Here is a 12,877-nt window from a genome sequence, read left to right as displayed (position 1 = left end):
TTGGAGCGGCTGTAGAGCGGCTGAAAAGCGGCTGTAGAGCGGCTGTAGAGCCATAGTAAGGCTGTATAAAATGGCCATAGGGCAGCTGAAGAGTGGCTGTAAAGTGACGGGCTCAAGAGCAGCGGTATAGCAGATGTAGTGTGGCTGTAGAGCAGCCTTAGAGTAGCTCTAGAACGCCTGCAGAGTGGCAGCAGAGCGATGTGCTGTAGACATCCTGGAGACCGGCTGGAGAGCAGTGAGCTGCAGACCCCTGCTTCAGAGAGCCGCCGATAGTCGACGGAGCGGTTAAAGAAGAAGAGGTGGCATTAAATCTCACTTATTGTACCTTTAAGAGTTCCAAAGGACAGCCTTTCAGTGGAGGGAGGACAAACTGTGACGACCTAAATATAGCAGCTCAGAAAGAGAGAAGGACCTGCAAGGGGTTCGCTCGGAAATAACTCGGCATTCCTGCCCCTCAAAGAACAGGCGACCTCCAGGACGAAGCCGAGACTCAGCCAGCGCTCGGCAAACTGAGATTGAGCGTCGTCCAATAAAGGCCCAATCTTCGCCACTCCACTGAAGTCCCATTCTTCAATCCTCCATTAAAGTCCAAACTCTCAGTCTGCATTAAATTAGAGTCACAGCATTCGTCCAATAATGTCCCAGGCTTCGTCACTCTTTATGTATCACCACCACTGTGGACAGTAAATGTCCAGGACCGACGCAAACCTGACAGTGACTGCATCGGCAACAGACCTTTTGTGTGTGTGTGTGTGTGCGTGCGTGCGTTTTACTGTGCCACACTCACCCTTAGTGCCTCGATGACCAGGTCTCGGGCCTCCAGCTCTCCTTCCATGATACTCAGCAGGGTGAGCAGCTCCGGCTTGCTCAGATTATCCATGTTGAACTCACATTTCTGTAACACAGACCAGAAGCAACACGTCAGATCAGCTGTGCGCACAGCCCCTCTGGAGTGACTCTACTGCCCCTCTGGAGTGACTCTACAGCCCCTCTGTAGTGACTCTACTGCCCCACTGTAGTAGTGACTCTACAGTCCCATTGTAGTAGTGACTCTATTGCCCCTCTGTAGTAGTGACTCTACAGTCCCATTGTAGTAGTGACTCTATTGCCCCTCTGTAGTGACTCTACAGTCCCACTGTAGTAGTGACTCTACTGCCCCACTGTAGTAGTGACTCTACTGCCCCTCTGTAGTAGTGACTCTACTGCCCCTCTGTAGTAGTGACTCTACAGTCCCATTGTAGTAGTGACTCTATTGCCCCTCTGTAGTAGTGACTCTACAGTCCCATTGTAGTAGTGACTCTAATGCCCCACTGTAGTGACTCTACAGTCCCACTGTAGTAGTGACTCTACAGTCCCACTGTAGTGATTCGACAGCCCCTCTGTAGTGACTCTACAGCCCCACTGTAGTGACTCTACAGCCCCTCTGTAGTGACTCTACAGCCCCACTGTAATGACTCTACAGTCCCACTTCAGCTGAGATATGTTGGTTTTTCAATATCTCCTCTTGCCAATATCAACAGGATAAAATCCAAATACGTTTCAGAAGACAATACAGTTACTCTCATTTACTGACAACCTTTACCTGGAGCTTTAAAAGGTATGTGAAAAGAGTAATAAATAAAGGAGAGAGAAAAAAAACCTCTGAATTGCACAAATGTCTGAAAATGACTGAAACTGCTGAAACATAAAATTTATTTATTTATTTTGTTCTTTGTCTGTAAAGCACTTTGTGCTACAGACTGTATGAAAAGTGCTATATAAATAAAGTTTCATTTGATTTGATACAAATGATAAAAGAGCTGAAAACAACTTTTCCACTGTAGTTGTTCAAATTCATAAAGTTTTTCAATACATTATATATATTCAACTTTTCGAGCTGTGTTATATTAATTCCAAATAATTTAACTAAATAATTTGTGACTTTAGACAAATTTTTATTGAACGAAGCGAGAACGTCTGTTCAGGTCATGAATGTAACAGACTTCTGACTTCAACAGAATTAAAGACTGTAGGGCCATAACCACACCAACACTATCAAGCTGTAACAGACATAGATTAATCAGGATGCCCGCATATTCATTCTCCTCCAACCGGCCATGCGCGCGCACGCGCGCACGCACGCACGCACGCACGCACGCACACACACACACACACATTCCAACGTGTGTTCAAGTAACACAATAGGAACATCATCATTGAATCTTAACATTGCGACAATAACACAACTGCAGAGATGATATTTAAATATATTTCTATTTCTTTTCTTCTTGCGTCTCGGGGGCTGACGTCACGTATGCGGCAACTCACTATTTCAGCATGAAGTCACTCGCCAAGCAGCCAGCAACACAAACGTAAACAACAAACAAGGGAAGAGAAGAGACGCGCGCTTCTAGTAGGAAATGGTAACTATTTGGAGTTTGTGTCGGCTTAAAATGACATTTCTAAGGTTTGTTGTACACTTTCTGCTGGCGACAAAGTGTCGTCTCGCTTCCAAACCACTGCGTTAAATTTGAAGAAACATTTGGAGAAGACAAGAGAAAGTCCCAGCAGGTGGTGCGAAGCAGAGAGCTGCGACTCAGAACTCCTGGCGTGACATATCCTAACTTAAAGGAGGAGAGCGCCGGGCCCCCTGAAGTGCAATTATTTTTGGGATCATCATGTCACATTATGGAACTCGCACCGACATGAGCCCAGAGATGTAGTACGGAGTAGTATAATGGATGGCGCACATCAGGGGTCCGCATGCAACTATACTATATATCCCGCCTCCCTACTCTCTATCTGTGGTGGAAATGTAGACAGAATCCGTGCAGTAATTTTTACATATTCTTGCTAACAGACATAATAAACAGACATAAAAAAAAAGAAGAATGTTTTCGGGCTCCTGTGGATGACGACCAAAAACGACGCCGTGACATGAAACTGTGTTCTCGTGTAAACGGGGCCTCAGTTTGGTCATTAGGTCCTCCTGACTCCGGTCAGGAGGAGCTGCGGGGCCGGAGAGGGAAGAGGACCATCACTCCACATTTCCCTCACGTCAATTAAAAGCTTCTTCCACTCGACTTCATGAAAAGATAAACAGCGTCTGTAAGTAAAATCCATTTCACATCCAACCACCTCCAAAGCTTCAAGCGAAGGAATAAAAAGAAGCTCATTTAAAATCATTTTGACAGAATGAAACCTTCAGAGGACTTTCTCACACTTTATTGTCTTCATTCATCATTTCGTGGCTATTTTTTGTTCCACTTTCTTCATTAGTGTGTCACTTTATTTTCCATAGTCAAGGTTTTTTTTTTTTTTTTTGCACAACTTTGTATTTCAACTTCATGGTATCGTCATTTTTTCACCAAGATCATTCTAAACATCTTTGAATTGTTTTTATCCTGGTTGATTTGAGGTTGGTTATTTTACACATCCGATCATTTCTTGACTGCTGAGGTGATTTTGTATCACTTCTGTTGTGAACATAACACTATATGTCCTTCTCTTAAACTTTCAGTCTCACATGGCTCATTAGGAGTTGTTCATGATTGTATTGTGTGTCCTCCTTCTCATTCTTAATGTCGTTTTTGTCATTTCTGACGTCTGTACAGTTTTGTTTTAATTGTTTAATGTCCGTTTTTGGACCGTCAGAAAAGGCTTTGTCCATTCAGTCCATCTTTCATTGTGTCAGTTCATGGAAAACACTTCTAACCTCTCAGGTCATATCCTTGAATATCTGAAGCCAGAAAGCAAAGTTCCACATTACTGTGTGAACAAGCCTCCAAAAGCTTTCAAGGACCCATGTGAGAAACTGAGTGGAATCCTTGGAGGGTAAAAGAAGCAAAAGAGAGCAGCTGACTTTAGTGGATTCCAGGCAGTGTTGTGGACATTAGCCTATTTGCTCCACCAGACGATCTGGTTAATGTGATATATCCAACAAGCGTCACGTCAGAACTTTTGCTTCTGCTATCAACTCATTTGTGATAAATGTCAACGCAGGTTTGACAGGATTATTGGGACTTTGATGAATCACTAAAGAAATATAAAAACCCAGCAGGATTACTATTGCAACAAGACATCATCAGTAGGGTAAAACTAACCTGTCTCACGACGGTCTAAACCCAGCTCACGTTCCCTATTGGTGGGTGAACAATCCAACGCTTGGTGAATTCTGCTTCGTAATGATAGGAAGAGTCGACATCGAAGGATCAGAAGGCGACGTCGCTATGAACACTTGGCCACCATAAGCTAGTTATCCCCGAGGTAACTTCTCTAACACCTCCTGCTTCAAACCCCCAAAAATCAGAAGGATCGTGAGGCTCTGCTTTCACGGTCTGTACTCATCATGAAAATCAAGCTCAAGCGAACTTTTGCCCTTCTGCTATAGGAATCTTTACCGCTGAAACGGCACCGTAACTCATAGGTTGTTAATCGTAGCTTGTTCAGCACCAGCACCAGCTTCACCTGTCCTCACCAGTGTGTCTGATGTTTTCTCACTTGTCTACCATCTTTAGCGATAGCGGTATCTGTATTAAGTGCAGCAGTTTGTCAGCTGTGGAGGCGAGTGTGACCGAGTTTGAGGCCCGGCTCTGCGCCCTCAGCTAGCAGTAGATGCTAATGTAGCCGACCGAGTGCAGTTGTTTCTGTTAGCCGTCCTCCAGCTGGTACTGAGCAGCTGGGACACCAGGCCGGCCGGCTGACTGTGCGAGGAAGCGTAGTTCTTCGCGTCCCAGGAACTTCTCACCATCGACCTGTTCACAGTTCGAATCGCTTTTCCCCACTCAGCGACACACCCGCTGTGCAAAAGACTCTGGTTATTGGCAGCTCCATAGTCCAAAACGTGAACTTAAAGACACCGGGCACCATAGTTCAGTGTATCCCAGAGGCCAGAGCGGGTGACGTTGAGTCTTGTTTGAAACTGCTTGCTAAAAGTAAAAGATCATAATCCATGCTGGTGGTAATGACACCTGTTTACGCCAATCAGAGGTCACAAATATTTGTCTTACACCGGTGTGTCCCTTTGCAAAAATATTGTTGGACTCTTTAATTTTTTCTGGACCCGTACTTGATTTGACCAGTGGTGACATGCTTAGCCGAATGTCCTCATTCAAACGCTGGTTGTCTCGAAGGTGTCCCGAAAACCACGTGGGCTACGTTGACAATTGGAAAATTTTGAGGGGGAAACCTGGTCTGATGAGGAGAGACGGCTTCCTTCCCACTGCGGATAGTGCAGCTCTCTTACCTAGAAATATGGCAGATTTTGTTGTACCCTCAAATTCTCAAACGACACATAGTCCAGACCAGGAGCCACAAACAGACACAGTCAAACACAAACACAGTCTGATATACTTCTCTGCTGCTCCCTCGCATCTGTCACCATCCAACTACCAAATATTCAATTTAAGACAAAGAGAAATTCAGTTTACTGGAATAAAATCAAATGTTTCTCTGTCGCTGAACAAAACCCACAATTATCAAATGTGGATTGCTAAATATTAAATTGCTCGACCACTCATATTAATTATAACATCCCTCGAGAAACTGGTGGAAGAGGAGGAGTAGCATCTATTTACAACTCTAGTTATCTTATTAGTCCCAGAATTAATACCATCCAGAAATCCTTTGAACCTCATGCACTCTCACTGGATAATGCAGAAGCCAGTTTGATTGGCTGTGGTGCATCGTCCTCCAGGTCCGTACTCCCAATTCTTATCTGAATTCTCAGACTCTCTCTCTACTTTAGTACTAAGTTCAGACTTAGTCGTTATAGTGGGAGTCTTTAACGTTCACGTAGATGTTGACAATGAGCCTCAACATTGCACTTAGTTCATTACTTGGAATGACTGGTTTTTCGCAGGCGGTGAATAAACCCACTCATTATTTTAATCACACCCTTGACCTTGTCCTCACTTTTGGTTTGATATTGATCAAGTACCAGCTTTTCCCCACAACCTTCTGTTGTCAGATCATTTCCTGATATCATTTGAAATCACAATAAATGGCTTTTCAGCACTTGTGAAAACATTTCAATCTAAAAGATGTCTATCAGACAAGAGATCAAATTCAAGGAAATATTCCATCAATATTTACTTCAGTTTCATCTGTGGATCCAGTGGAAAACAGCTGTCATAGCATTAGTCCCGCTCAGGTTGATTTTGTTGTAGATGGGAGTGTGGAGTCCTCGCATCATGTTCCTAGAGACGTTTCTCACCACTCACAGGAGTTTCAGGCTGTCTTGAAGGACTTTGGGACGAACTGTCGGGGCTCGGGTGAGCTGAGGTGAGAGACAGTCATTTGTGTGCAGAGGCTCTTTTTCCTCTCTGGCATTTCTGCTCAGCGAGCAGGTGAGGGAAGTGAAGGCTAATTTGTTCCACGAAGCCACGCGCCAAGGGCACAAGCAGCCCAGCCGCCATTCAGAGGCTTCCTGTGAGATTCAGCAGTCTTAATAGAGCCTGTGTCAGTGCAGTCTGAGCCAGCAGACACAGGAACCACTCATCCTGTGAAAGCCCAGCGATGTGACGAGACCTGGAACTTTCTCACACACTCCTGTCCTGTTAGCGCGAGCAAAGGATTATTGGGTAATATGACAGTCTGCGAAGAGTCCGTTTGGCAGGCGACAACAAAAAACAATATCACAGACAGTAATAGATTAGTCACTTACCATATGTACCCTAAATTATCTTGTTTTAACTCCAAGTTCATTATGAGGAAAAAAAAAAACATAAAATAGTTTCAGCTCAGTTTTGGCCATTTTTATTTCAATAGGATATGTGAAAACCTTCAGTCACAGAGGTGTAATAGAAGTTAGCGCTGTGGAGACAAGCTGGAGCTTCTTCTCATGACCGACTATTATGGAGAAAGTTTCTAAAAATTGTTGAAGGAAGCGCGGATAGGAGCACAGCTGTGTTCAAAATATCAACAAAGAATTTACACCAAGACATTGACGTCTGTCTCAGCTCAAAGTCAACATGTGACCACTGGCTAGCGCTTAGCGCCTTCCTGAAGAAAACACATCAAAATGTAACTATGATCTCAAAGGGCGGGGCCATGGTGCGCCAATGAAAATCTGATGGTTCGCCATGCAACAGGGAGTTCCTGCTCCAAATGCCACAATCTGCCTGAAACTTCACGTGTCATCACAGTGCTGCCCTGAACACATCCATATGATAATGTCCAATCAAAGTCATAGCGCCACATATTGGTACGAGAAAGTTTAAGGAATTATATTGTCATGTACCATGGCTCCAAGCTTTGTGATATCATCCTTGACATTGGTAGGGATCTGAAGCCCATCAGGACACAAAGAAATGTCACCAACACCCAAACTCTAAACCCACCAGGAAGTCTGCCCTTTGGCGTTGACTTTGACTTTGGGGCGGCATGGCTCGGTTGGTAGAGCGGATCTTCTCCCAATCGGACATGCCGAAGTGTCCTTGGGCAAGACACTGAACCCCAAACTGCCTGGGTGAATGCAGTGCGAGAGTGAGTGGTTGGTGGTCGGAGGGGCCGATGGCGCAGTTTGGCAGCCTCGCTTCCATCAGTCTGCCCCAGGGCAGCTGTGGCTACATACGTAGCTTACCAGCATGGAGTGAATGAATAATGCAATGTAAAGCGTCTTTGAGTCTCCTGAAAAGCGCCACATAAAACCCATGCATTATTATTGTGTTGAACTCCTCCTACGGGGTAAATCCAAGAGACCTAAGACTTTGCCTGTATATACAACAGTCCATCCCGATGAAAAGGGTATCAAATGTGTTGTGACGGGTTTTCCTTTGGTTTTAATGGGTTTCCAATAATTTTCACCTTCACACCATCCTACAGGTCCGACTCACCCCTCAACCACAAACAGGCAGGTTAACCTCTGAACCATCAAGTCGTGGACAGGGCCTGGGTTAGCATCCAGTCTGTCCTGATCGGAGCGCTCTAGTGTTGGGTAGCTTCCAGGAGCTTCACCAGCGCCACTATTAGTCCATGGAAACAAGTTGTACCTGCAGCTTCTCCTCTTGTGTGAGTGAGAAAAGACTAGAAGCTGCGAGATTCTCAAAAACATCCAAGTACCAAGTTTAGTTCTGAGACAAGCTCGTCCATTCGCGCGATATCGTCAACTAACATCTGGGCATCGTACTGACGTCATTTCAGGGTTTTTGAGACAATTACCACCAACACACTGTGTCATTTAAACAGTTTTCATTTCCACTACAGTAATGTGTATATTAGTCTTAACCTCTATGTATTTACAGTCTGATATTTTACCCACGTGAATAACATGTAGTTAGTCCACAGGGCATACAAAAACACAAAAATACAATACAAATTAGTGACACAGGAAAAGACTTTTCACCAAATCATAAGTTTGGGCACAAAACAACAAATTTGTCCAGCTTCAATGAATATTTTTAACTGTAGATATTAAATCTTTCAGTGAAGTACAAACCTACTTAAAATACCTCTTACTTCCAAAGTCCTGGAACTGGCCATAACAAATGTCATTTATTGATTCAGCAACGGATGAAGTCTTTGATTTAGAAAACACAGTAAATCTGTAATTTACCCAGAACTTTATATTGGAACAAATCAAGCTGTGTGAGTTTAATCACCCGAGGTTTACTTTCAATGGTTGAGAGATGATAGCTGAGCTTCACTTACAGTTTAAAATACATTTGCTGGAAGCGTTACGGTGGTGAAGATAGAGACATTTAACCCACCTGCAGTTTAAGAGGAGGGATACATGGACCAGAAGAGCTCGGACCACTCCACCCTGAACCATTTAGTCTAAAATAACTGCATGTCGAACCTTTTGCTGTGACTGGACGAGTTCTCTCTCCTCAAACAAAGGAGGCAGAATTCTGACTGCAGACTGTAGACTCGCTGTCTGCCACGCTAATGCTAAATGAGCGGGAGGTGACCCACCGTGACCTCTAACCCCCGTCCAGGCCGCCGGTACTTCAGAGTCCTCTCAAACGAGAAGCTTCCCCTGGCAGCCAACAGAGAGCCGTCAAGAGAGCCCAGAGCTTTATTTAACTTTGGAGGGGTGAGGGCAGGGGTGCGAGAGGGGGTGAGTGAGAGGTGAGGGGTGGGGGAGGCTGCTGAACCCCCCGCCCCCCTCCCGCCCCGTCCTCTGGCTGGAACCTGGCTGAGAGGGGGGATGACACGGTACTCCCAGTTATGCCATCTGAGTCACTGAAATTAAGACCAATTGAGAGGTGTCTGGTGAACTGCCCTCCCATCACCCCGCAGATTCTTCTCTACTCTTCCTGCAGTCTCGACGTACCGCTACTCAAAACTCACCCACAATACTACCCACCCACATTACAACTTAATAGCCACACACTAACTACCACACCTGATTTCTTTCACACTGACTCCACATAGACGTCTGTCTCGCAGCCCTGAAGTCAACGCCGGTGTCGTATTGAATATAGACCCCCTGGAAAATGGACCCCCCCCCATCACACAGTTTCATATAATAAATGTTCTTTACTAAGAAATGGATCTTAATGACTTGGAAATGAATCACTCCAAATACGGCAAATATAAACATATTTATAAATATTTAATTGTATTATGTGAAATTAAAAATTCTTGACCAGTAAATTGATCAATCCAAATATTGCTAGAATAAAGAACATATTCAAAGACCCATATCGCCGATTTGGGACAAAATAAGTTTTAAAAATCTTTTTTTTTTTTTTTTGTAATTCACACTATATTATTTAGAGTTATCATCTATTTCTATAAAGAAAAGTCTTGGCTACTTAATCAAGTAAAAGAAGACAGAGGTGGAGATAGCAGCAGCTGCCAGCCTTCTGTCCACGCCAATACAGACAGAGCTGGCAGTGCTCCTCCCTGCTACCAGACGTGCCACAGCTTTCTGCAAAGCCATGTTCTTGAAGAACATGTGCGACCAATTTGAACCTGTTGTCACTCTTTAATAGTTTATCTGTAATAAAATTGTTATTCACTACCCATTGCATTCTGTTGTCTATGTACATATTTATTTATGTGGTTGAAATTTATGAACATTTCACTGCAAATACAAGGGGGTTTCATATTTTATAAGGGGGTCCATTAACAATCTCATACTGGTACATTGAGGACTTCACTTAACCTGCAAATCACGGCTTCTGCAGACTCCACATGCTTTAAATATCCGCAGCATTCACTCATTCACACAAAAATAGCAGTGGCTGATCCACCATGCAAAGTCCTCTCACCCCATTAGGACAAACTCACCGCTCTTGCCCGAGGACACATAAGGCCAAATGAACATCAAACTCCCAATGCTGGCATTGGCAGATGAACAACATGATCATCTGAGGCAAAGCCGCCTTGGAGCAGTTGCTCCCAACCGTCGGCCCGGTCACCCCGATGGGTTCGACATCCAAACACAAGACGAGGTGAGGACCACCTCCAGGATGTCGCAATTAGATGTTAAAGAAAACGACAAATCAAGACTTTCTGGAAACTAGAGCAGACCTGGAAAAGTGTCCATCGCTTTTATTTTGAAGGCTCTGCTGGGATGTGCTGGTAAAAGTCTGTCGTGCTGCCGATGTTTCACTTTAATTTTTCAGACAGCTTGAGATCATGGATGAAGGTCCTCTGACTTGCTTTGGTATCACGCACAGACAAAAGTTTCAACAGTAAAAGAAGCTGCTGCTCCCGCTGAAGGACGCAACGTTTTAGTAAAAGGAAGAGACACAACAATGCAGTGAGCATGGACAGTGACCAATAACAGTGACCTGAGACCAAAAATCAGCAACCAGTGACCAAAGACAATCAGCGACCAAAGACAACCGTTGATGCAGCATTGAAAGTACAACTGAATGAAGTGCCCAAAGACCGTTACCTCCATTTGCAGTTGGACAAATTAATAAACCCTTTAGCTCATTAGTAAAAATTTACTGAGTGAGCTGATTGCCTTCATAGTGTCTATCTTCAGTCTCTCCTTACGGCACACAAAGAACTTGTGATTGTACCTCACTGACAACTCAGTGTTTTAAGGCCCCGACACACTGGGATGTTCGGCCATCGCCGACCAAAGATAACGATCGTGGGTGAAACGTGGCAAAATCTTTGGTCTTGGCTCTAAATCAGTGGTCCTACGTCGCACTGAGATGTTTCAGATTAACTTGTTTTCCTGTTAACCAACTTCTTTTAGTGTCTGTAGTTGTTGCTAGTAACAGCAATTATTAAAATAAGACTGGCAAAAGGTACGGCACTTCCAAACTAAATGTTGCTCACTTGGAAATCCATGGATTTCTGACAGATTCTCAACATCTCCCCTGACTAGCCGCAACAACAGGCACTGAAGAGACTCGGTCACCAGTTGACAGGGAAACCAGTTGATCTGTAACACCGGTCTGCAGTCCGGTGCCAAAACTCCCGCATTGGGAGCCGTTATGCTAAAGTCATGGCTGCAGAGGATCTGAGCACCGGTAAACGAACCCCCCAAAAGTGAAGGAAGTGTTGCGGTTACACTCGTTCTCATTGTGGTGGAAACGGGACCTGAAAAGTGAGAATGAATTTGGGAGCTGAATTTTTCAATTGAATTTATAGATTCATTTTAAAATTAGACCATCTAGATTCAGATTTAAAGAATTAAAATTCCCTTCCTGCTGGCACAAGATGTATCCCATAAATCAGAAACAGCAGTTACTCATAAATTACTTTTCTTTGTTATTCCTACACTTTACGACTTCTTCTGGGCAGCCTGGAGTCCATAACAGGTCACTTCAGGCCCGCAGGCCGCATGTTTGACACCACTGCTACAGAGAGCCTTCAACGACCCAATAACTAATGTTAATGAGAGGAAGCAGCAGGAGCATCTTTGTCCGTCTATGTTGTGCTCAGGCTCACCTGTGGGTTAAATCATGACCCCCCCCCCCCATCACCACCACTGAGGAGCTGCTGTGGAGGCTCCAGGTGTCAGAGCAGACCTGTGGAGGAGCCTTCAGGTCACTTCAGGAAGCAAAGCCTGTTTCCATGAAATTAAAAAGAGCTTCTAGTTTTCACAAATCTATTTCCAGGAGGCCGTTTCAGAGCATCAACCCCTTTACTGCAACCTGTATGAATAACAGATCAGCCTGAGGAGAATACACCACCACCTCCTCCTCCTCAAGCAGGAGGCCCATTGATGGTCCCTGCACCTCCTCCAACAGGAGGCCCACTGACAATCCCTGCTCCTCCACCTCCTCCAGCCAGAGGCCCACTGACAATCCCTGCTCCTCCTCCTCCTCCAGCAGGAGGCCCACTGACAGTCCCTGCACCTCCTCCAACAGGAGGCCCACTGACAATCCCTGCTTCTCCTCCTCCTCCTCCTCCTCCTCCTCCTCCTCCTCCTCCTCCTCCAGCAGAAGGCCCACTGACGGTCCCTGCACCTCCTCCAGCAGGAGGACCACTGACAGTCCCTGCACCTCCTCCAACAGGAGGCCCACTGACAATCCCTGCTCCTCCACCTCCTCCAGCCGGAGACCCACTGACAATCCCTGCACCTCCACCTCCTCCAGCCGGAGGCCCTCTGACCGGCCCTGCACCTCCTCCAGCAGGAGGCCCACTGACAATCCCTGACTCCCTGCACCTCCTCCTCGGTCTGATCCGGACTCAATCCCGCTGTTGATTTACGGATTGATGCGCAGCGCCCTTCCAGCCATCGATCCCCCGCAGAGACGCGCAGAAATCCTCCGTAAAGGATGAAAACGGCCGGCGCCGTCAAGACCCGCTGTCTTACCGTGTCCACACTTCCCAGCACAGCGGTGGCCAGGGTCTGTACCGGGGGAGGCTGCTCTCCGCTGGCTCCCTCCGACGCCATCTTCGTGCTGTTGCGGTCCGTCGGAGAGAGCGCGCATCCGGAGCCCAACTACTGAGCCGCGGGCCGGGGAGCAGGCCGCCGACAGAC

At 45.7% G+C, this 12,877-nt stretch overlaps 1 protein-coding gene across 1 annotated transcript in view; it reads right to left on the bottom strand.

Annotated features, from left to right (window-relative positions):
- cttnbp2 (cortactin binding protein 2) overlaps positions 1 to 12,877 on the bottom strand; it is a 77,457-nt gene extending 64,580 nt beyond the window's left edge. Inside the window, exons 1-2 of the mRNA XM_080474957.1 lie at positions 12,710 to 12,877; positions 788 to 895 (exon numbers count right to left, since the gene is read on the bottom strand). Of these exons, the coding sequence (XP_080331083.1) occupies positions 788 to 895; positions 12,710 to 12,790 (189 nt within the window). The 5' untranslated portion in view covers positions 12,791 to 12,877. The remainder of the gene's footprint in view (positions 1 to 787; positions 896 to 12,709) is intronic.

The sequence above is a fragment of the Lipophrys pholis genome (assembly GCF_963383615.2).
Source record: "Lipophrys pholis genome assembly, chromosome: 11".
Lineage (NCBI taxonomy): Eukaryota > Metazoa > Chordata > Actinopteri > Blenniiformes > Blenniidae > Lipophrys > Lipophrys pholis.
Note: the sequence above shows the minus strand (reverse complement) of the source record. Positions and strands in the feature narration are given on the sequence as shown.